The following is a 24,978-nucleotide window of genomic DNA, read 5'->3' as shown; positions in this document are numbered from 1 at the left end:
CTCGAAATACCCATTTGCAACTTATGAATACTGAGTGGGGAGGTGGATCAACAAGTCTCCATGTGTTATTTTTCATTCGTGCTAAGTACTCTTCTTCCATGGCTTCTCTCCAATGTGGGGTGGCAAGGGCCTGAGTGATGGACTTCGAAAGACTGTTGGTTGAGTCTGTGCTTGAGAGTGTGGCAGTGAGCACTCTTGACTTAGTGATACCACTTTTGCTTCTGGCTTGCATGTGGTGTGTATTCTGCAAAGTACTGTTGGAATGAGTGTTAGGTCTCAGCTGAGGAACTGGTGCAGTGGTGTCAGTTGTAGGTTGCACACGAGGGCCAGTTTTCACCTGCAAAGGGACAGTTTTAAAGGAATCTGCACTTCCAACAAGGTTAGTTTCAGATTCAGAGTCAATGACATGAATTTGTATAGTTTGTAATGAATCAGATAAAGTATTGGTATTAGTGGGAGATGCATCATGAATGTCTATGCAGGGTGGTTGAAAAATGTAGGTACTTGATGGTATGCTTTTGGTTGTTTTTGGTTTGTTGAAGGAGTGTTGGGAGTTGAATAATGATGGAAAGGGGAATTCAAGCTCATTAAAGATAACGTTCCTTGCCATATAGATTCTTCCTGATGGAAATAAGCATTTGTACCCTTTGTGGTCAGGATTGTAACCTATGAAGATACACTTGGTGAACCTATTATCTAATTTATGTTTGTGGTATAGTTTAAGCTAGGGGTAGCATGCACAGTCAAAGACTTTTAGGGATTGGTAATCTAGTATGGTGTTAAACAGAGTTTCCAAAGGGAATTTGAGGTTTAAGGTTGGGGTTGGTAATCTATTTATGAGATAGGTTGCAGTGAGGACAACTTCATCCCAAAAGGAGAGAGGTAAGGATGCATGTGACAAGAGGGTGAGGGAGGTTTCTGTCAAGTGTCTGTGTTTTCTCTCCACACAACCATTTTGTTGATGTGTGTGAGGGCAGGTAAGTATGTGTTGTATGCCTTGGTCTCTGAGATATTGGCTAAAGGTGTTTGACATGTATTCTTCTCCATTGTCAGTTTGGAAGGCCTTGATATTGTGTCCCGTTTTATTTTCAATGAGGGTTTTGTATTGAAGAAAGGCTGTGAATGTTTGGGTTTTAGTTTGTAGAAGAAAGGTGCATGTGTATCTACTGCTGAAGGCATCAATAAAGCACGCATAGTATTTGAACATGGATTTGCTTAGGTGAGGAGAGGGTCCCAAAGATCAGAAAAAATCAACTCAAGGTGTTTAGTGTATTAGGAATGGGATTGTGGAAAGGGGAGTTGGTGGATTTTGTTAATGGTGCACGACTCACAAAAGGCAGGGGTGCTGCTGGTAAGAGAAGAAGGAATGTTGTGCTTGGTTAGTATGGTTTTAGTGATTCTTTGGGAAGGGTGACCAAGTCTCTTGTACCATAGGTCAAAGGAGCTAAGGGTGTTGGTTGGAGTTCGTGTGTTAAGGTCATGGAATCAGCTGTGGTGTAAGGATGCAGCAGGTTGGGAGGAGGGCTATTGGTAACATCATTAGCAGTGGAGTTTGTGAGAAATGCAGCAAACTTACTTTTAGTGGCACAATTAGAAAGAGTAGGTTTATCAGTGATAGGGTTGACATAATAATTTGTAGTTACAATAATAACAGTAGATTTGTTAGAAGAAACACAAGCAAAAGAAATATTAGAGTGAGCAGGGCTATGACAAGCAACAACAACAACAACATATTTATTTGAAGAAATGGGAGTGAATGGTACATTTGCATCAAAATGTACTGCATTAAATGGTACAGATACATCAAAATTCTCTACTTTATTACACAAATTATATGCATTAGCATTTGTATCATCAGCATTGCTAATTGTATTACACAAGTCACTTGTATTTGTAATTTAGTATGTGCTGCTGTATTTTGGTATTTCTCTTTTTGTTCCTTTCTCTTTTTCACTTTTTCTTGTCACATTATTGTTGCTTGCTGCTTTTTCATTTTCATTTTGTGCTTTCCTGTACATAGTGATAGTGTTTGCATTTATTTTCTTTTTTTGTTCAGCATCAAAAGCCTGTGAAGCTAGTGCTTTATTTGGCTTCCATATTTGACTTGGTATCTGAATGTCAGTGAACTTATACAGCCTATTTTTAAATTTGCCTTGGAACAGAATCCTCTTGGACTCTTGACATTTAACAACACATACATAAGGCCAAAACTCAAAGAGCACACCATTATTTAGTGCAAATTTGGAGACACTAACTAAATTCTTTGAAATGGTAGGTACATGAAGCAAATTCTAGAGTTTGAAATTTTTGTTTGACATAGATGCATGCATGATAGACCTTCCAATATTAGCAATAATCATACCTTTTTCATTACCTCTAAACACTTGTTCAGGTCCTTGGTATTCTGAGCTACTGAGTAGATTCATCTGGTCAAATGTGAGATGATGAGAGGCTCCAGAGTCAGGATACTAGCCATTGTCAAAGTTATTTGTGACGAGCAGTGCTTTTGGAGGATTTTGATTGCTTGTGGTTGCTTGTTGATTCTATTAGTAAGGTGGCTGTGGTTGTTGGTAAGGAGCATGTGAGGTTTGTTGATGGAACATGCTGTTTGGTGGTGGAGGGCCACCATTGGAGTTGTGAAACTGGAAATTTTGGTAATGCTAGTTGAATTAGTGAAAGCATTGCCAAACTGTGTGGCCAATTATTCCACACAGCTGACACTGAGGTTTGCTTCCTGACCACCAATATTTGCCTCCTCTGAAGTTCCTTTCTCTGCCTCGCCTTCCAGATTGTCCTTTGGCATAGTAGCCTTCATAGGACTCTTCTGCTGGAAATTCACTACTTGCCTTGTTTGATCTTGATTCGTTTTTAGCTAGATTTGCATGAACCATAGTTAGGTTTGGTTTTCGAAATCTTTCATTTACCTCTTATTGTGCAAGAAGCTGTTATTCGAACTCACTAACAGTCATCGAGTTTATTCTTGAGTTTACCATGGTAATAAACACACTGAATTCTTCATCTAGTCCTCCTAGCACAAAATCAAAATGTTCTTCCTTTGAAAGTGGTGCACCGAGCACAAAGAGAGAGTTAGCTACCTTGTTAATTTTGGCTATGTACTCAATTACTGTAAAACCTTGTTTCTTTATCATCTTTAGTTGTGCCTTCAACATTCTTATCTTTGATTTTTACCTAGATATGAAGCATTCTTCCAGTGATGCCCAGATTTCGTACACATAGTCATATTCAACAACTCTATTCATGAAGACTTCGTTCATGGTAGAGAGCATCCACACCACCAAGCACTCATCACGTTGCTCCCATGCTTCAAATTCTTGTGAGATCTTTCCTTCAAGTCGATCCTGTTTTGAATTGAATTTCTTGGAATTGATAGCGTGGTGATGTGATTTTGCAATTTGTTGGCTTTGACACATTGGTGGACGAAATTGTGATCACTGTTCTTTGATTTGCATTTATTGTAGAATTGTGGAACTTAGGATTTTTGGCACGAGTGGACACAACTCCGTTCAACTAACCAGCAAGTGTACTGGGTCGTCCAAGTAATAAACCTTACGTGAGTAAGGGTCGATCCCACAGAGATTGTTGGTATGAAGCAAGCTATGGTCACCTTGTAAATCTCAGTTAGGCAGATTAAATATTGATTTATGGTTTCAAAAATTAATAATAAAAAGAAATAATAAAAGGGATAGAATACTTATGTAGATTCATTGGTAGGAATTTCAGATAAGCATATAGAGATGCTGTATGGCTCAAGGACGCCTGCTTTCCCACTGCTTCTACTCAATCCTTCTTACTCCTTTCCATGGCAAGCTTTGTATAGAGGTTCACCATCAGCGGTGGCTACTTTCAATCCTCTCGGGAAAATGATCCTATGCGGTTGTCAATCGCACGGCTAATCGTCTGGAGGCATCACCCATGGTTGATGGCTACATTCCATCCTCGCAGTGAAAACTAATGCTCACGCACTCTGTCACAGTACGGCTAATCACTGGTTGGTTCCCGCTCCTACTGGAATAGAATCCCTTGATTCTTTTGCGTCTGTCACTAACGCCCAGCACTTGCAAGTTTGAAGCACGTCACAGTCATTCATTACCGGAATCCTACTCGGAATACCACAGACAAGGTTAGACTTTCCGGATTCCCAGGATCCTACTCGGAATACCACAGACAAGGTGAGACTTTCCGGATCCTCATAAATGCCGCCATCTATCTAGCTTATACCACGAAGATTCTGTTGGGGAATCTAAGAGATACACATTCAAGCTCTGTTGCATGTAGAACGGAAGTGGTTGTCAATCACGCGCGTTCATAAGTGAGAATGATAATGAGGGTTATCTAACTCATCACATTCATCATGTTCTTGGGTACGAATGAATATCTTGGAATAAGAATAAAGGAGGAATTGAATAAAAGAAAATAGAACTTCATTAATACTTGAGGTACAGCAGAGCTCCACACCCTTAATCTATGGTGTGCAGAAACTCCACCGTTGAAAATACATAAGTGAAAGAGGTTCAGGCATGGCCGAATGGCCAGCCCTCTCCATGATCAAGTGACCGAATGATTAAAGACTTAAAGTGGTCAAAAGATGTCTAATACAATAGATAAATGTCCTATATATACTAGACTAGCTACTAGGGTTTACATGAGTAAGTAATTGATGCATAAATCCACTTCCGGGGCCCACTTGGTGTGTGCTTGGGCTGAGCTTGATCTATCCACGAGCTGAGGCTTCTCTTGGAGTTGAACTTCGAGTTATGACGTGTTTTGGGCGTTCAACTCCGGATCATGACGTTTTTCTGGCGTTTAACTCCAGACAGCAGCATGTACTTGGCGTTCAACGCCAAGTTACGTCGTCATTCTTCGAATAAAGTATGAACTATTATATATTGCTGGAAAGCCCTGGATGTCTACTTTCCAACGCCGTTAAGAGCGCGCCAATTGGAGTTCTGTAGCTCCAGAAAATCCATTTCGAGTGCATGGAGGTCAGATTCCAACAGCATCAGCAGTCCTTTTGTCAGCCTTCTTCAGAGTTTTGCTCAAGTCCCTCAATTTCAGCCAGAATTTACCTGAAATCACAGAAAAACACACAAACTCATAGTAAAGTCCAGAAATGTGAATTTAACATAAAAACTAAGGAAAACATCCCTAAAAGTAGCTTGAACTTACTAAAAACTCCCTAAAAACAATGCCAAAAAGCGTATAAATTATCCGCTCATCACACATGTAAGAGCTTGACGCTTCCATGCTTTGAAATTGTCTTTGTCGAGTTTGATTGTGGCTGAAAAATTTGCAATTGACGCCATTGAGGTTAGCTACGTTGCTTGAGATTATGTGGCGGAAGAGATGTGGTGATCCATGGATCAGAACCGAAGTTCTGATACCATGAAAGGTACCAGAAGTTTTGAGAAGAAGTTTACAGAAAAATTGAGATGAGAGAATAGAGGTGATTGAAATCAGGGATTCATTATTAGAGAAGTGAAAGCGTAAAGTGTCTCAGTTTCTTACTATGAATTTTATACATTATTAGTGGAGATTGAATGTGTGATTACAAGTTAGTTAGATACTAAGTTCAGGATGTAACAGAATTATATTGAGTTGTCATAACTGATTTGCAGCTGAAGCTAAGTGTAGAAGGTTGTGAAAGATTCTAGATTGTGTACACTAATACGAACATGATAATTGTGGCATTGTATATTAATTAATAAATCTTGTAATTAATTAAAGTTTAAACTATGGAGCTACTAAAATAAGATGTGTTTATAAAAAAATAATTGTTTGAGATATAATTATTTATAAAGACATTATATACACATTAAAAATTAACATTAAATTAGCTATTATATATTTGTGGATGAATATATTATAATTTAATGTATATTTAATATATATTTTATATTAATAATTAATTTTAAAAATTGATGTACATTTAATATGACTAAATTATTTATATAACTCTTCTTAATAACGTAATAATTTAGAATACGTGATTTTATGACTGAATAATTATCAAATAAAATTCACTAATCATATTTTATTGTTGTGATTTCATTGACATTTTGCACTAACAATGAAAGAATGAACAAATGAAGATATACTCTATAATAGCCCTTTAATTAGTAGCATATATATATAACAAAAGGTTCTTAATGTGACCTTTTTTTATAATTACAATGCTTTCTTTTAATACTCTGAAGACATGGATAAATATTTGCGTTAATGATAAATAATTTTTTAAACTACAACTATGTTAAATGTATATAAAATATAAGTCATTAAATCAATTATTTGTATATTAAAATATACGTTAAAATATAAAATATATATTAAAAATAAATTAAATAATATATATTTATACACAAATACATAATAACTAATTTGTTAATTGATTTTTTGTATAAAAATATTTTTATTTTAAATATAATAACTAATTGAACTAATTTCATACCATACATATTAATAGGATTTTGAGAGAGAGTAATGAGATTAGAGAGAATGAATGATTGTGATTGTATTGAGTATTATGATTGGTAATTATTACATGCTGCTGCTATAACCTACTATATATAGCAACCATTCATAATTCTAAATTTATTATTTTTTATTTTATTTAATAAATTCTATAATAAATAAATATGAAATAAAATAAATTTAAATTATTTAGATTGATTATTTTTTGTTTTTCTAATATTTCCAATTTTATTATATCAGTAAGTCCTAAAACAGAATCCTCACAACTAACACTAACTATTCACATCATCTTGATCTTGATCTTTAATCACATTGCTATTACTACCTCTATTATATATTATGAAGAGAATCAGGAATCAATTTTCTTAAGTTATTGACTAAAATTGTAAACATGAAATCGACACATAGAAAATTCAGCTCCTTAAAAGTCACTAGATCAATAGTCCCTTTAATTAGGTTAATTAAGTGCATGTTTTAATTTCTGTTGAATGAAATCTTCTCCCAAAATTGCTCTTTAATTAAACGAAAGTGTAGTATTAAAACAGTATAGTTGAGAATAGTCCCTTATATTAGTTAGCATGAACTTTAAGATATGCTTTAATATCAAAAAAAAAAAACTATCTTTTACTTATTTTTTACAAATCATGCAATTAATTAATTAAATCATACGACTGCTATGATGCTTGCTTATTGGTCCTCAAAATAGTTTTATTAACTACCCCCGAAAATGTCATCATATAAGCTATAAGATATATATTTGATCAGATAAATGGCGTAAACATTATTATTAAGAATCTTATTAATGGTTCCAACTATTATATAAAGCAAAACAAAAAGTATACAAAATTAATTAAAGCAGAAAAGCTTGATTGAAGACACTGTGATAGTCAAGTTCAAATAAAGAGAATGTGACTAATAATGAATAAATTAAAGTTGCATGATATTTCGTTAAATGTTAAAACATTTTTTAAATACATATATATATAAGGCAAATTTTGAACTATATAGTTTACACATTTGTTTCAATAAGGACCTTGCGCCTTTCAATTTTCAATTAATTTAAAGTTGGAGATTCCTATCTTTTATTAGACATCTTGACATAAATTTAAAGGTATATGTAGTATGATACACTATTACATATTATTCTTGTATTACATAAACAAATGGAAAAGAAAAAAAAATGAAAAGAAAGAAATAAAAAAAGAAAGAAAGATAGAAAGGTGAATGAGAGGTTTTCAAGAATAATAATGCATGGTCACAATTATTGCATGGCATTAATTAACAACTATAGATACGATTATGTTACGTGTATACTAAAATAGCTACAAAAACTAATTTAGTATAAAATATATGTTAAAATATAAATATATATTGAAAATAAATTAAATTATATATGTATTTATATATAAATTATATTGATAACTGATTTTAGTAGTTGATTTTAGTGTACGAATAATATTTTTAAATTTATTATATTGTTGTTTTATGGGTGGTCAAAGCAATGCATGAACATCACACGAACAAGCTAAGGAATCCTACCATATTAGTCCAACTCTTAAAAGAACCAAGAAAGTTAGATAAGAAAGGCTCAAAACGAAAAAAAGAAAAAGATCCTATTCTATAGCATGCAAAAAAGATGAAATTTCACTAGCTACTTAGCAAGAATTCTTAATCATTTATGTATATATGTAGGTTTACTTTATTAAATTACTGCTTTTTACATGTACAAACTTTTTTAATTTGTGTATTTCGTTTAAAAATTAATTGTATAATTAAATTACAATTTCAGTGATGTGTTAAGCTGTTAATAACCAGCAATAGCATTCATCAAGAAGTATATATATATACTTTGATTAATAAATTGCAATTTAAAATAGAAAACTAATAAAAATGAAAAGGTAGTTTTGAACATATGTCAAAATGTATATTTATCTATCTATAATTATATATTCATTCTTTCTTCTATTTTCTCGCTTGAACAAAAATAATTAAATAAACGAATGGCCGTATTTAGACATAACTTTAATTTCTATAGTATATATATATGTTACTTTCATATATACAATTTTTTTTACAGACTTTCATATATATCAATAATTACCTAATAAAACAGAAGATACCACTATCAATATAATCTATGCCTTGATCAGTATTATTGGTTTTATAATGTCATATGGTACTAAAAATGATTTTCCCCTTATTTTTTTTTATAAAACTATTTATATTAAAAATTAAAACACTTAAGTTAATAAGACGAGATACATAAATAATAATTTAAAAACTTAAATTAATAAAAAAATGCAGAAATAATTATATATTTATTTTTTTTAGTTTATCCAAACGGTATCTCCAACTCGATAGATTAAAGACTAATCCGTTGCGAATCTGAGCTCTATTTAAAGGTCTGTCGTTGGTCAATAAATTATTACAAGCATAAAACAGAATTCGAACTTTTGACACTTGATTAAGTGGACGAGTGAGCTGACTATTCGATATTTATGTTATTGTATTGTAAGAGAGAGTGAGCAGTATTGGCCCATCTGCATGCCCCTTAATTAGGGTACAATGTTGAGTCGTACCCTCAGCAATAATGAATGATCACAATGTTTTGTTTTTTTAATTATTAACCTTCAAAAGAATGCAATAAAGTAGTGTATGTTGTGGCAAATGATAAGGAGCCATGGAGTCTTATCTTGTCTAGAGTTGACCAAATCGAATTCCATGACATTTTGTTTGTTGGAATTTGTAGATAGAGTGATAGACAGAACATTAAGATAGATGGATAAATAGATGGACACTTTTATTATTAAGTCAATAAATAACGACGACACATATAAAATGCGTGTACGGGTTAATTAGTAGGCCAAAATAGTTAATTAACATTTTATGCTTTTGTTGCTTGATAGAGTTTAGTGCATTCCACGGTGAATCATAAATGGATTCCATTTGTAATATGCCATCCATGTTCAAAGTTAGAAATGAATGGTATCAACTATCAACAATGAAAACAACCCAAAAGCTGGATAGGTAAGGAAAAACTTAACATCTATAACACACACACATATACTAGTAATGTTTACATATATAGTTATCCAATTAATTAGACGGTTAAAAATAAGTAAATTTTTATAACGAATACTAATGTATTTCGAAAAAAAAAAAAGGGTAAGAAGTACAATATTTTTTAAATTCTGAATCGTAAATTATAAATACTAAATTTTAAACTTATATTATAAATTATTCTAAATTCTGAATAATTTTTTTAAATTCTTTTATACCATGGTGTAATATCTGAAAATTAAATTTATATCTAATTATGTATTAACACTTTATTGAATTTGTTTGGTCATGACATTTTTTCTGTTAAACACACCAAACACACCCTTTCTAAAAAAATAATCAGCTCCGTATATATTAAAATAAATAATTAATGTAGAATAAAATAAATATTAAAAATAAATTAAATTATATATTTGTATACAAGTATCTTATTATGACTAATTTTAGTAGTTGATTTTAGTGTTTTTTAAAAAAAAAAGAGTGACACCAAATGGAGCTCTCAAGTGTAATTATATATTTTTTTTCTTGGTTGAAAGCTGGAATTGGGCTGGGCTTGATATAAATTGTTCCAATATCTTTATATGGATAAGCCCAATAATAAGATGCACTAAATTTAACATCTCTACCCACTGACAACAAAAAAAAAACATTCTAGCCCAAAATATAACAATGAAGGACTATAGCCCAAAAAAAAAAGAAAAAAAAGCCTCCTTTAGGGATGCTTATCCCTTGATGTGCATTATCTATCACATACTTCACTATGGAGAGAATCCTCTAGCATAGAATACCTAAGAATCTTGGCTTTGGAGACGAGAAATTGCATTTTTTTTGCCAATTTTATGGTGTCTATGAGTTGGTGACTAAATTTTGTCTAACTTACATTTTATAGTAAATTTTGATTTTTTAATAATTATTTATTGTTATATTTTTTAAATTAAATATTATTTTTAACCTTTTTTAATAAATAAGCAACATCGTTTAGGCACCATAGCATTCATTTTTTTTTTCTTGGGAGAGTGAAAGAAAAGTGAGTGGAATTTTCTAAAGTTTACGAATTTGGTATAAAAAGATGGAAAAAGTGATTGAGAAGATCAAATATAAATATAAATAAAAAAATAGTCACCTTTATATGTTGTAATAGAATTAAATAAATCAAGGGATTCGAATGTTGATTAAAAGCTAGATATAATATTGATGAACTTCCAGATGAGTTTGTGTACTCTTTTTTTTTAAAGTAGAAGTATAATTTTGGTGGTATATTTTCCTCAAGAGGGTAGTGATTAAAGGGAGATAAAAAGTAATGAAAAGAAAGGCAAGCGAAAAGAACAAGGCCATAGCCACATTCACATTCACACTTACATTCTAGTAATTTGATTGATTTGTAAAGTGAGATAATGCATAATTTGATGACCCAGTGAGGAAAGGACACTTCCCCTAAACTTTTGGCATCCAACAAAGAAAAGAAAGTCAAATGTGTTATGTCTGCTGTTGTTACTTGGTTTTCCTTCCTCTAACATACAAACACAACCACCCACCCAACCCAACCCAACAACAACAACCACAACCTCTTCCTTCTTATTCTTCTTCTTTCCTTTCTTCTTCTATCACTCACTTTTTTTCCACTTTCTCAACAAATTAAAAAAAGATATATATACTTCCTATTTCTTATTTCTATTTTTTTTGTTTTATTTTATTACTAATAATTATTTAGATGGACCCGAAGTTCATGGGAAAGCCACCTCCGGCCACCACCGTAGAGATAGAACGCATGCCGGAGCGAGGCTCCCACCACCGCCGCTCCCACTCCGACACCTCTTTCCGCTTCGCCGGAAACTTCGACGACCTCCTCCTCTTCGACCCTTCCGACCTCGACATCTCCAACCTCCCTTCTCCTCTTCCACTTCCGACGCCCGCCACCGCAAGCGGCGGAATCCCCATGGCTATCGATTCCGATGAGTCTAGCGGTCAGAGCGGGATGGGAAGAGCCGGTGGCGGTGCTCCGATCGGGCACCTACGGAGCTTGTCAGTCGACTCGGACTTCTTCGATGGCTTCGGGTTCGGCGGCGCCGGAGAGGAGAAATCAGGCGGGAAAAGTGGCGGTGGAGGAGGAGAGAGAAGAGTTGGGCATCACCGGCATAGTAATTCGATGGATGGATCATCAACGACGTCGTTTGAAGCTGAGTCATCGATGATGGATGGTGTGAAGAAAGCCATGGCTCCTGATAAGCTCGCTGAGCTTGCTCTTATTGACCCCAAGCGAGCCAAGAGGTTCCTTCTCCTTCTTCTCCATATCTCTACAAATACGTAGTAACTGATTTCTTAACTGAATTAGTAACTGAATTCGAGTATTTACATAACACCTTTTGTTATTATTATTATTATTAATTCAATAAAAGCTATTAATAGTTTATGCGGAATTTGTGATGCTAATTGTGCTCGCCTTACAGTAATTAATAAAATGATAATAATGTAATGAAAAATAGTTGTTGGTGTTTGTAGGATTCTTGCGAATAGACAATCAGCTGCAAGATCAAAGGAGAGAAAGATTCGGTACACAAGTGAGCTTGAGAAGAAGGTGCAGACTCTTCAGACGGAAGCAACTAACCTCTCTGCTCAACTTACCATGCTCCAGGTTTGTATAATTCTATCTATCATGTCCTTTCATTTTATTTTCAATCTCACTTTGTGTAACTTTTTAGATGAACATCAAAATTTGGTAACTTGTTCTTACTAGTGTTTGATTGATTGATTGATCAATGATGATGGAAGCCCCCTCATTAATCTATCTTTAACAGTGATGTGGATATACATTCTTTCTATACAGGTTGTTAGATTTGTGGTCACAACTATTTATGGAAACCCTACAAAAATATCTCACTCTGCTTTTTCCTTTGTGGGGTTCTAAACATTTTTCATTTCATGAAATGACAAGAATTATTCAATACATATCTGTTTTTCTTGCATTTTTCCTCTTTAGCAGTTAGCACACAAATCTTTTATGTTTATTTATTCGTAAAGGACCAAACAGATACTGTTGAAATCAGTTGTGAATTATTTCCCAAAAAAGGGTCCTTAGGAAAAAGAATTAGCAGTTTAGGAACTTAGTAACAGTTATAAACTTGAAGCCTTGTAACTGCATTTATGTTTATGAAAGTGAAATGGTTCCCTGCATTTTTGTCTACATTTTCAGCAAAATAAGATGTTATTCTCATTAACTCTGAGATGGATGTGTAGTATGCAAAATCTAGCTGAATTTTGTCGAATTTTCAGTGTGTAGCATTAGTTTTTTCGATATTTCTAGTTATGTCCAATTCTTGTACAATATCTTGCGCGATGCAGAGAGACACGACAGATTTAACTGCGGAGAATAAGGAGCTCAAACTGCGGTTGGAGGCTATGGAACAAGAAGCACAGCTTAGAGAAGGTATATTCATGGTTTTGTCCTTTATCATAATAGGATATTGAATTCAATAAATAACAAATCTCAATCATTTCACTGTCTTTTTTTGATATCAATGATCTTATGTACTTCAAGTTCATCAGTTTCCAAAATTGTTCACTATAATTGGAGAATCCTAACATAAAATATCTTCAGTTTCTTGGAAAAGAAGTCATCGGTTGCCTTTTCGTATGCTTGCTCGCAGATCTCAATTCGGCATTGAAGGAAGAATTGCAGCGCCTTAGAGAACAGAGTAACCGCTTGGGTGCTATGAGTGGTGGTAACCATAATTTTGGTGGTATGTTCTCTCAATTGGCTTCTCAATTAGCCATGCAACAGCTGAGTAATCATCCTCCGCCGCAACAGCAGCAGGTCGGCGTGCCTCCTCATCCCTCTGATCAGCCTTTCCAAGGGCAGCACGGGCAGCGACGCCCGAGCTTCATGGACTTCAATCAGAAGAAGTAGCTCATAGTTGCATGAAGTAAAAAAGGTTGTTACAGGGAATATTCATCTCAAGTAATATATCTTGTACATTATATACACACACATAGATATATATATGTATGACATGTGAAGCTTGTGAAGGGTATCCTTGTACATTTCAGTTTCTTAGAAGTATATCATGTGAAATATGATTTATGGTTCCTTGTTGTTGAAGTCACAATTTAACATAGAGATGTAGAAGGACAAGATGATCGTAGATGGTGAATCAAGTGTAACAGCTTCTGGTAATTACATAGCAGGTTGTGGTAAGTGCATGATTTTATGTAATTTCTACTGGGAAAATAATTGAATAATATATATATCTTTGGAAAAAGTCATTATTACTGGTTTTTAAGATTTTCATTGAAAATTATTATTTAGCAAGAATAATAAAATCTATAAAAATGAAACATGGTTCAACATCAGCCACCTACATTGATGTTATTGAAATCAACATCAACAAGTGTCGGTGAGGACATCAAAGTTTAAACTTTGATAAAGCTAACTAATAATTAAAAGATTAATTATATCTCAATAAGGATTGTGTCTTATGCCAATAATTGTAGGAATTATTCTGGTCAAGTTTGTCATGTAAATTTAACAATACTTTAGTGAAATCATATCATAACTGCTTTTGAAGATATTCCCTAGGAGTTGTCATTATTTGGTTCAAATGTTATTATCATAATAATTATTTATTAAGATCAAGACAAGGATGGCCTTATAATAACTCCAAAATATGGACCTTGTTCCTTGTAGTCTGAGACTGTTGCCGCCCTACCCTTTATATATGAAAAAGAGTGAGGCACATAAAAGATAAGGATTCAAAGTTACATAGTTCCTTTGTTGCATAATGTACTAATAAAAAGTTCATTGTTGTGTACATTGGATATAGCGAAAAGCATGATTGACTATTGGACTCACAAGACTATATATATATATATATATATATATATATATATATTTGACTAAGGATATTGTGAAGGTCTTATCTATGGAGCCGAAACCATTGACTATTAATTATTTTTTATTCTCATTTTTTTGTTAGAGGAATATTCATTATGTTGGCTATAGTTGTAAAGTTTTATAAATAAATCTCTTGAAAATCAAGAAATTCAATTGAGTAGGTCATCATATTTTGGACCCTTAGTGTAGGTCAAACTTTTTTCTTTTCAATAAAAAGAAAAAAAATGATTATTGGTTATATCCATTTTAAAAATAATACTAATATATAGCTTTCCCAAGGACGGCAAATTGAACATTATTTGCATTTTTCAAAGATGTCATGAATTGCCACCAAACAAGCTTGTGTCAACTTAGCAATCAACATCACATGACACCACCAAGAACAATGAAAGACTCTATGATTCATAGTGGAGATACCAATAAAGAACATTGGAATATTGGAACACTATGCATGCATGTCGTCACCTTTCTGAAACTATTAACATTGGCCTGCAATTGGACGGCATATATATAAGTAAAATTCAAATACTTGGTATTGAGCAAAGTGTTCAATGTTTGTGTAGTGACATTGGAAACATTTCATTGATCAAATTCACAATGATGACAATAATGGGGGTCATCAATTTGGTTATCTTCTTGATCGTTTCATTGTTTGTAGTATCAATTGTGGTGTTGATGTATGTTACACGTTCTCCTAAGGAAATGAAAGGCATCCCAGGAAACCTTGGATGGCCAATTTTGGGTGAGACTCTCTCATTCATCTCTGACTTTTCAAGTCCATCCGGTATCTTTAGCTTCATGCACAACAGACAACAAAGGTAACAATTCAATATCAATTCATTGTGGTCATACAATGACTCTATTTTTATTTCTATTTCTAGCAAACTCTAATGTGTGCTAACCAACTAATTAAGCAGCCCAATATTAATTGGGTGGTAACACATAGCATCACAATTTACAACATTATACCATTATATATACACCAATCATAATGTTATGTGTACCTATTTTTTGTGTTGAATATTATTATGTAGTAGGAGAAACAAAGAGAAAAGAAATATAAAATAAAGTTTTTTTTTTTCAATCTCGTTAGGTAACTAACATAGAATTTGTTAACTTCCGTCAACTCTTTTTGGAGGTGTCTTTTTTGGAGGCTTTTTTTGGATGTGTCTGTGTCTTTTGTGATTATAAAAGTATCTTTTTTATATTGGATGTGTCTGTTAACGGAGGTGTCTTCGGTGATACGGCGACGGCGCAAGTACCACGATGACGACAGCACCTAAAGAGGGGTGGGTTGCGATCGTGGGTTAGGAGGAAGACGAACGTTGATCACAGTGACCTTGTGGGTGGTTACTCAACACAATCCTTATTATTCAAATTTCTCATTAATATCATTTTTTGAAATTCAAATTTATTAAAATAATTTAAAATTATTAATTATTATCTGAGTCGTCAAAAGTTGGCAGATTGACTCTTGGTACTCAGTACTCTTCCTTTTGGTTTTAGTACAATTTTTTGAAAATATCACATCCTTTTTATTTTCTTTCATATTTTTAGAATGTTATAAAAATTAATATAAAAAGTAAGTTGCCTAAGAGTAAATGGAAAAAGAAAAGAAAAGAATTTTAGAGCTTGTTTGATATACATTTTCATTTTCATTTGTATCTTGTTATAGATATGGAAAGGTATTCAAGAGCTTTGTACTGGGGAGGTTCACAGTGTTCATGACAGGGAGAGAAGCAAGCAAGATATTACTAACTGGCAAGGATGGGATTGTGAGCTTGAACTTGTTCTACACTGGCCAACAAGTTCTTGGCCCCACTAGCTTGTTGCAAACCAATGGAGAACCACACAAAAGGCTAAGGAGGCTCATTGCTGAACCTTTGTCAATTGATGGCCTTAAAAAATATTTTCACTTCATCAATACTCAAGCAATGCAAACCTTAGATCATTGGCAAGGAAGAAAAGTCCTTGTTCTTGAAGAAGCTTCCACAGTTGAGTGACATTATCGTTTTCTATTTTCAGTATTTTACCAAGAAAATTTAGAACTTTATTTTATTTGATTCGAACATTGCAGTTTACTTTGAAAGTGATTGGACATATGATCATGAGCTTAGAGCCAACAAGTGAGGAGCAAGAGAAGTTTCGGTCGAATTTCAAGATTATCTCTTCTTCATTTTCCTCCATGCCTATCAAGCTTCCAGGAACTGCTTTCCATCGCGGTATCAAGGTATCAAAATCTATGTAACTGGCCTCTGATGACTGCATTTCCATTGCTTTTGATTCAAAGACATTGATATTCATGCGCAGGCTCGAGATAGGATGTATGAGATGTTGGATTCTATAATTGCGAGGCGAAGAAGTGGCCAGGAGTTTCAGCAAGATTTCTTGGAGTCCTTGATCATGAAGCATAGCAAAGGAGGAGCAGAAGGAGAAGATGATGAGAACAAACTCACTGACAAACAGTTGAAGGACAATGTACTAACATTGTTGGTTGCAGGACATGATACCACAACTGCTGCTCTAACATGGCTCATCAAATTTCTTGAAGAAAATCTTCATGTCCTTGAACAACTCAGGGTCTAAACACATTTTCGTGTCTCTGTCTCAGTGTCCTGTTATGTGGTTTGAGTAGTTTTCGATATGTTAAATGCATGGTTTCTTTTGCAGGAGGAACATAGAGGAATTATTGCAAATAGAAAGAGTGGAACAGATCTTACATGGTCTGAAGTTAATAACATGCCTTACACAGCCAAAGTGAGCATAACATGTGCACATATTAGTCTATGAGCTTCCATTCTAGCTTCTAAGATTTCACAATTGATCTTAGTTACTGGTAAATTTCAATTCCAGGTGATCAGCGAAACCCTTCGACGAGCGACGATATTGCCTTGGTATTCAAGAAAAGCATCCCAGGATTTTGAAGTTGATGGTATGGCATTACATACAAAACATTTGTGGTTTGTGTCCTATTGAAATGGTTGTGATTTGTGCAACATACAAAGTTGATGTTGGATTGTGTAGGATATAAAATTAAGAAAGGTTGGTCAGTTAATCTTGATGTTGTTTCTATACATCATGACCCTGAAGTGTTTCCAGATCCTCAAAACTTTGACCCCTCAAGATTTGATGTAAGTTCCTTCCTTCTCAAGGCACTCCTAATTACCCCTTACTTACACTAATTTATGCATTCTTGAATCAATGTATACAACAACAAAAAAGCCTTATGTGGAATCGGCTGCATGAATTAAACAACGCTATTGAATTCTATTATGTATTATGTCTACAGTGAGACTGTTCACACGGATCAATATATACAAAAACAAAATACTAATCTTTTTAAAAATTTCAGGAGCCCTTAAGGCCTTTCAGCTTTCTTGGATTTGGTAGTGGACCACGTATGTGTCCTGGAATGAACCTTGCCAAGATTGAAATCTGTGTCTTCATCCACCACCTTGTTACCAGATACAAGTAAGATCACAAAGCAGTGGAGAATATAATCTCATTTCACAACTATATTAACCATTTTTCCTTGTTTATTTATGTTCTCTATATATAACCAAAGTTGATGTCACAGGTGGAAGCCTCTAGATAGAGATAATTCAGTTCAACCAACACTTGTGAGGATGCCAAAGAACAAGTATCCTGTGTTGGTGGAGCCACTGTAAAAAATTATTCCTCTTAGTATCCAGAAAGCAAACAATTGAAGCTTACACATCAAAGGAAAATCAGGAATAACTAGAGTTGTCTATGGAGCAAGATAACCAAGCACAAAATTCAACTATTCTCTTTCAATTCTTAATCAGTTTCAAAGAAATGGACCAACCCTTAGAGAAATAGCTGCATTGTGTATATAATTATATATAGCAGTATGTAACAGATGGTAGCTAATAAAGAAAGTAACAATAAAATACTGCACTTCAACTTATACATCATCTTTATATGCTTCCCTTTTTCTCAACACATTTTTACATTCACTGCATAATTTAACATTCAATAAAAAGTGAAACATAACAATTCTTAAACTTGGGATAACAAACTGAAGTGGCTTTGATTATAGCTCAGAACAACCTAAGATTATAAACATTACATCAAATACAAGGTTTTTTTAATCTTTATTCATGATCATAATCTATAATAACAGAAGAAAATACTAATTAATAGGCTGCAAGACCTTTCTCCACACTCTGGAACTGAATTGCAAATGCTGCTCCATTGAGAGCTAAACGATTATTTCCATAACCATCAGTGTATATCCCAACATCTTCACAATCTGAGGTACTGCTATCACTACAGAAAACAAACTTGTAACCATCATTATAGTAATTAATCTTGAAACTCCCGGTTCGAATTCGATCACTCAAGTAGTCCTGAGCATTGCCAATGGCTACATACCACATATTGGCAGAGTCATCCAAGACAACAATCCAAGTGGATGAGTCACCTAAATTGGTGAACTTGATAGAAACAAATCCGTCTGTTTGGATGACCATAGTTCCGTCCGAATTCGATATAGAAACCGGCAATCCAAGGATATTCTGTGAGGGATTTTGGACAACAGCAAGAGGGAGTTTCAAACCAATGCTAGCAATGGTAACTCCACCACCCTCACCCTCAGAAACCGGAAGAACATAGTAGTCGCCGCCATTTTTTACAGGGCTATTATCTGTATCAAACACAGTACCTGCAATGACACACTTAAATTTTATGGTAAATGCAAAGAGAAGGAAAAAGAGTGCAAGAAATGAAGAAATTCTGGCCATTGTTATGTAATATTAGGAACTTAGGATTTGTATAATGAGAATGTGTTTTGTTTCTGTGTGATGGTAAAGTTTGAAGGTTAGTACCGTGTACTTATACATCAAAATTTTGACTAAGACACTGTAGATTTTCATGGAAAACATGGGAAAATTTCTGATGTAAAGTGAGTACTCATCAATAATGCTTTTGTTGATAAAAACTAGTAATAAAATTGCACCATAAACGTGTGCAATATTTTATGCTGCAAAAGAATTTCTACTTTATAGCTGCATGAGAGATATTCAGGATTTTTTAGCAGTATAAAAATTTGACAAATGTAGCATGCATTATTGGTAGATCACTTGCAAAATTTTGTTAAGATGCTGTGACTAACTAGTTTAATATATTATAAATTCTATCTAGTATTCATGTAAAGTATAACTCAAGTTAATCTCAACTTTCTTGTATTTAATTGTAATTTATGTATTAGAGAAAACAGTACTGCTAGGGCCAGTATATTTTGTAATTTGTAACCATCAATTAGTTATCATTAATATTTTTAATTGTGTGAAATTATATCTAATGGTGTAGAATTACATACTCTTTTCTTAATGGTTAAATGTTGACTAGATTTTAATAAAATGACTGTCCTTAAGATTTTCTCTTAGAAGAAAATGACAAAAAAGTCCCTAATAGTTTATTTTAAAGATAAATAAGTTTTCGATTAACAAAAAAATACAAAAATGTTCTCCATTTTTTAAAACACGAGATATCTAAATTTCTCTAAAAATTTATTTGTCCTTGATAAAAAAATTTAAATATTTCACATTTTAAAAAACTAGAAACGTTTTTATATTTTTAATTAATAAAAAATTTATATATCTTCAAATTAAAAAATTAGAGGTTTATTTATCTTTTTCTTTATGTATTGGGTATATATATATACAAATAACCTTTGAAGAGTTTATACCTTAAATGTAGAAGCAATATACCCAGCACTTGAGAAATAAGAGCAAATAGAATCAGAGTTTGGAATTTTTTATGTATATCAGAACATTTTTATATTTGATATCTTGGCAAAAATAATACACATGACATCTTATACAATAAGTTATATTTTCAAATCCATCCTTTAGTGCAACAATTCCATCCTTTTGCGTTTGATGGAGACAAAACATTTTATTTTTGTTAAACAAGAAAATAAGATAAAGACTTTTTCTAATGAGAAAAGTATGAATGGGTTCAACTAACCACCACTAGTAAACTTGAATGTGGATATTTTAAAATCAGCCAACTAAAATAACCCGTTAATAAAAAATTCCAAAAGACTAGTGTTTGTAAACAAAGGAAAGAGAGAGGAAAGAATATTTGTACCTAAGCCGGACCATGAAAAATTATCATATAATAAATCTCTTCCTATTAGATTATCCAAATAACTTATAATATGAAAATATTTAATTGCATAAAGTATTGAACACGTTTTTTATGAGATTTATAATTTCCCAACTGTGTAATATTTTAATTTATCATCTAATAGTAGGTAATTTCTATGATAATTATCCAACTTTGAGAAATTAATTAAAATGATAAATATATATATATATATACTAAATCTTAAAAGTTATGAGTTCAACTTTTGGAGTTAAGAAAATGTGTACATTAGTCTAATTATACTTAAAAATATTATTTGAGAGAAAAGTTGAGGAAATAATTTTCAATTCCCATATCTATTTGTATACATGCCAAGTTGATACTTTACTTTCATTATGGATCTTATTTATAGATTTTGAAGATGAATATTTATCCATGAATAAAAATGAAAGAATAATAGAAGTTAAGAAATAAGCTAAATAATACAATCACAATAATATAATTCAACTTAAAAATTAAAATTTATGTATGGAAAACTATTAACCTTTTTTTTTTTTTGGGTGGCATCCTCATTTGATGATTGCCCCTTTTAGAGAGAAAGTACAAAATGGATGTAGTGATGTAGTTATTGGATAGTGGAACTGATACAGGTGGGTGTGTGTCAGTCCAGATATCCACCAAAACTGGACAACAAAATAACACATTCTCACGTCTTTGAAAACTTTAACCCATAACAAAAAAAGAACTTAGGTTTAGGCATTTTGCTTATAGTAGTAGTTGACATGAGACACTAGTTTAATTACCTCTTTGCCCCCCACGACATGGAGGAAGACGACCCGCTGATCTACCGCCTCCCACAGGACACACTGCACCAGATCTTCTCCAGCCTCCCACTCCGGCAGGTCATAATCTGCCGTACACTCTCCAAGTTCTTTAACGCCCTTCTCTCCACGCCTTCCTTCCTCACCCTCCTCTCCACCACCCTCCCTCCGCTCCACCTCCTTGCCCTCCGCCACCCGCACCACCACCACCACCCTTCCTCCTCCCTCCACCTCTTCGACCCCGACCTCAACCGCTGGCTCCGCTTCCCCCTCACCTTCCTCCCCTTCCGAAACCCCAACCCTGTCGCCTCCTCCCACGGCCTCCTCTACCTCTGGGCTCTTTCCCCCTCCGACAACACCAAATCCCTAATCGCCTGCAATCCACTCACGCGCCACTTCCGCCTCCTCCCTCACCTCGGCTCCGCTTGGTCGCGCCATGGCTCCGTCCTCGTTGACTCCTCTAACCGCGTTATGGTCCTCACCGAACTCGCCGCCCTATATTTCTCCGGCGACAGCAACCACCAGTGGATGAAATTCTCCTCCAATCTTCCTGCGAAGCCACGGAGTCCGGTCCTCGTCGGAGACCGCGTCCTTGCGCTCTGCGACGTCGGCTCGCCGTGGCGGAGCCAGTGGAAGCTCTTTGCGGCGGCTGCGCCGCCACACGCGGCGTTTCAGACGTGGAGCAGGCTGGAGCGGCACGAGTGGGGTGACGTGTTTGATATATTGAAGAGGCCGAGACTGGTTCGAGACAACGGCGGCGATGGAGGTCGCGCGACAGTGCTGATGGTTGGGGGATTGAAGTCGTCGTTCTCACTGAACGCGCCGTGCTCGACGATCTTGATTCTGCGGCTTGATTTGAAGACGATGGACTGGGAGGAGGCAGGGAGGATGCCGCCTGAGATGTTCCGGTGCTTCAGGGAGTCCAGCAAGTTCAAGGTTTTTGGAGGCGGAGACAGGGTTTGCTTCTCGGCGAAGCGGATCGGGAAGAAATTGGCGCTTTGGGATCGGTCCGGGAGCAGCAGAAAGGTAGGAGGAGAGTGGCGGTGGATCGATCACTTGCCGGGAAACGGCGAAGGGCTGTACCGAGGTTTCGTGTTTGAAGGGAGGCTCAATGCTGTGCCTTGATCATTCTCTGTGCTTCAAGGGTATGTATGTTGATGATGATGATGAGCTTTTATTATTGTTTTTGTTAATTGTGAACTCTTTGCTGTGTTGTAAACTTGAAAATTGTATCATTATATGTTATTACTTTTTCTCTTTGCAAGATTTTCGCTGATGTTGCTCTGATAAGCTTGATTTAGATGTTTACAATTTAGAAAACTAGCAGTTTGGTGTTTTATGATCATGCTGATGAATCTTAACCTTCAAGCTAAGTATGGACTATGGACTTGATTCTATTCAAATTGGCCCAGTGATATAGCTTAGTTATATGATATAAGCTGATATGTTAATTTATCTTTTAGCATGTGAAAATAGGATTATAGGATGCTTTTCCTTGAACTGCTTCTTGAAAATTAGTTCATGACCCTGTACTATTATTATTACTCAGTACAGCTTTGTAAGCAATTTGTGTAGAATTTGAGCTACTGGGAAAAGAATATATATCTTAACTTGTTATTTGATAGCTTTCCAAATAAGATTGTGAATGTTTGAGGAGTGTATGAAGAATTTTGCTGCAGAATTATAATGAAACTACTTAGCACTGAAGCTCACTAGTTTTTGTTGAAATTACACTGTATTACTATATCTGCATTCTTAAATGTAATTAGTATGCAATATCAAAGGCTTTAATTATGAAGTTTCCATTAAAAGTAGGCTTAAGTTTAAGATTCTGTGAAATGCTGTTAAGATCATTTAAGTTTTAGCCTAGGATTACAATGACCATTTGATCCCAGTTTGGATTTGCCTACCACTCTACCAATCTGGTGTGTGTGTTGAGCAAAACTCTTTCCTTGGTGTTTGTTTCTAATTTGTTTGAAATCGGGCACACCAAGTCTATGTTGTCTAAAGGAGAAGATATCTTTGGTGGAGATAAGTTCATGGACCAAATATGTGTGTATGCGTGTTGAATTTTCTCACAAAGTGAACTAGGAATAATTTCAGTCGAGTTTTCTGAGTCAAACTTTGACATTTTTAGGAACACCACCACCTCCATATGGATAAGGATCTTGTTCTTTTCTTATGACTTTTTTGTTAGCATCTGGAATCTGAGAAGGTTTCACTAGAATACATTCATATTCATTCATTCATTCATTTGTTTGGTTCCACTGTGCATATCTCAAGCAAAGGTCAAAACTCTAAACATGAACATAATATTTATTATCCTCACATATTCTTAAACACCATCCTAAATGCTAATTGAAGTAAAGAGATTAACATTTTTAAGAAGGAAAACCAAAAACGTAAAATCATTTAGTAATTAAGAAGATTTATAGGCGAATCTATTAAGAGATAAGCTTCACGAACATGATTCAAAAGTAGAACAGCATATATGCCATTTACAGAAACAAACCCCTCTGGAGGTCCAACCCATGTACACTATGATTCAAATAATTTATGTATGTATTATTTATCTATTACGGATATATAATTTCAAAAAAAAAATGCTATATACCTCAACTACTACGTATAAAAAGAAAGAAAAAAAAAGCCTGATATATTTGGAGAGATGTGTATATTTTTTATTTCTCCCCTTTTTTTGGATGTAATTGGAATATATATTTTATTCTTGAAAACACAATTTATTTGAAGTTTAGAGAATAATTAAAAAGGAGTGATTTAAAATTCCTAATAACAACTTATATGAGCTTTAAAAAGAAAAAGAAAAAACCTTATACTTGGGGGGACAATGATAATAGTTATAGGACAAGGTCAATTCATACAAATATAAATTTAGGTCAAACAAGCCCACTATTATGATTGAATCATCAAAATAGCTTTCAACTCAGATGGACAAAAGAAAAGCAATATTAGAAAAATGAAATGCTAAAGGACCACTTATTGGGCCATAGGCACATTGCACCTATTTAGCTAATGGAAAGATGATAACTTCTTAGGCTTATCAAAGACGAAGTGGTGTTTGTGATGCAAACACTTCATAGCACAAACCACTTACACTTCTATGCGGATATCAATAGGATGAGGTTTAAACTTAGGATTTTATATAATTATACAAATCCTTTGTCTTTTGAGGACTCTAAAGAGCTATAAATTATGCAAAACTAGGTTGATTAACCAAAGTACTGGTGCACTGAACAACTTTATCAATGTACACACATGAGTAATCATTATATTATTGAACATCACTTATAAAGATATTAAAAGGAGAATACTTAAAGAAACAAAAGGAAAAATCAGGTCCTATACAGCTATATTATTATTAATGTATACTTATCAATACTTTTATTTATTAATACAGACACATGGGAATATGTGATACGGTGAAAACTCAGATGTAATTGATGAGAATCATTAAATGAGTTAACTCAATCGTACCTTACTCACGGATTAATAACATGTTAGTGCTAACTCTATTTGACCCTATCCGTAAGTCATAAACAAAATGTAATATTCAATAATTTGATGAGATTTTGGAGTTATAATTTAGTA

The 24,978-nt window shown here is 34.0% G+C and overlaps 4 protein-coding genes across 5 annotated transcripts; 3 read left to right on the top strand and 1 right to left on the bottom strand.

Moving 5' to 3' along the window:
- The first annotated feature begins 10,948 nt into the window (after positions 1-10,948).
- Positions 10,949-13,633, top strand: LOC130980193 (transcription factor VIP1). Its single transcript, XM_057903845.1, has 4 exons — positions 10,949-11,817; positions 12,049-12,181; positions 12,889-12,973; positions 13,194-13,633. The coding sequence occupies exons 1-4, from the start codon at positions 11,261-11,263 to the stop codon at positions 13,451-13,453; spliced, it is 1,035 nt and encodes a 344-aa protein (XP_057759828.1). The 5' UTR covers positions 10,949-11,260; the 3' UTR covers positions 13,454-13,633.
- A 934-nt stretch (positions 13,634-14,567) lies between these two features.
- On the top strand, positions 14,568-18,365 carry LOC130980191 (abscisic acid 8'-hydroxylase 3-like). Of its 2 annotated transcripts, none has more exons than XM_057903842.1 (9): positions 14,568-15,255; positions 16,113-16,431; positions 16,515-16,667; positions 16,748-17,017; positions 17,108-17,194; positions 17,291-17,369; positions 17,462-17,568; positions 17,790-17,908; positions 18,015-18,365. In XM_057903842.1, exons 1-9 carry the CDS (start codon positions 14,885-14,887, stop codon positions 18,103-18,105), a joined length of 1,596 nt encoding a protein of 531 aa, XP_057759825.1. In that variant the 5' UTR covers positions 14,568-14,884; the 3' UTR covers positions 18,106-18,365. The 2 variants fall into 2 exon arrangements, with proteins under 2 accessions (XP_057759825.1, XP_057759826.1); XM_057903843.1 differs by lacking the exon at positions 14,568-15,255 and adding an exon at positions 15,497-15,779.
- A 23-nt stretch (positions 18,366-18,388) lies between these two features.
- Positions 18,389-19,272, bottom strand: LOC130980194 (factor Xa inhibitor BuXI-like). Its single transcript, XM_057903846.1, has one exon. It carries the CDS (start codon positions 19,198-19,200, stop codon positions 18,595-18,597), a length of 606 nt encoding a protein of 201 aa, XP_057759829.1. The 5' UTR covers positions 19,201-19,272; the 3' UTR covers positions 18,389-18,594.
- A 1,884-nt stretch (positions 19,273-21,156) lies between these two features.
- LOC130980192 (SKP1-interacting partner 15) lies at positions 21,157-22,772 on the top strand. Its single transcript, XM_057903844.1, has one exon. It carries the CDS (start codon positions 21,370-21,372, stop codon positions 22,492-22,494), a length of 1,125 nt encoding a protein of 374 aa, XP_057759827.1. The 5' UTR covers positions 21,157-21,369; the 3' UTR covers positions 22,495-22,772.
- The last annotated feature ends 2,206 nt before the right edge of the window (positions 22,773-24,978 follow it).

This window comes from Arachis stenosperma, chromosome 5 (genome assembly GCF_014773155.1).
Source record: "Arachis stenosperma cultivar V10309 chromosome 5, arast.V10309.gnm1.PFL2, whole genome shotgun sequence".
NCBI classification, from domain to species: Eukaryota; Viridiplantae; Streptophyta; class Magnoliopsida; order Fabales; family Fabaceae; genus Arachis; species Arachis stenosperma.
The sequence above is the reverse complement of the archived record's forward strand: the minus strand, read 5'-3'. Positions and strand labels throughout refer to the sequence as shown.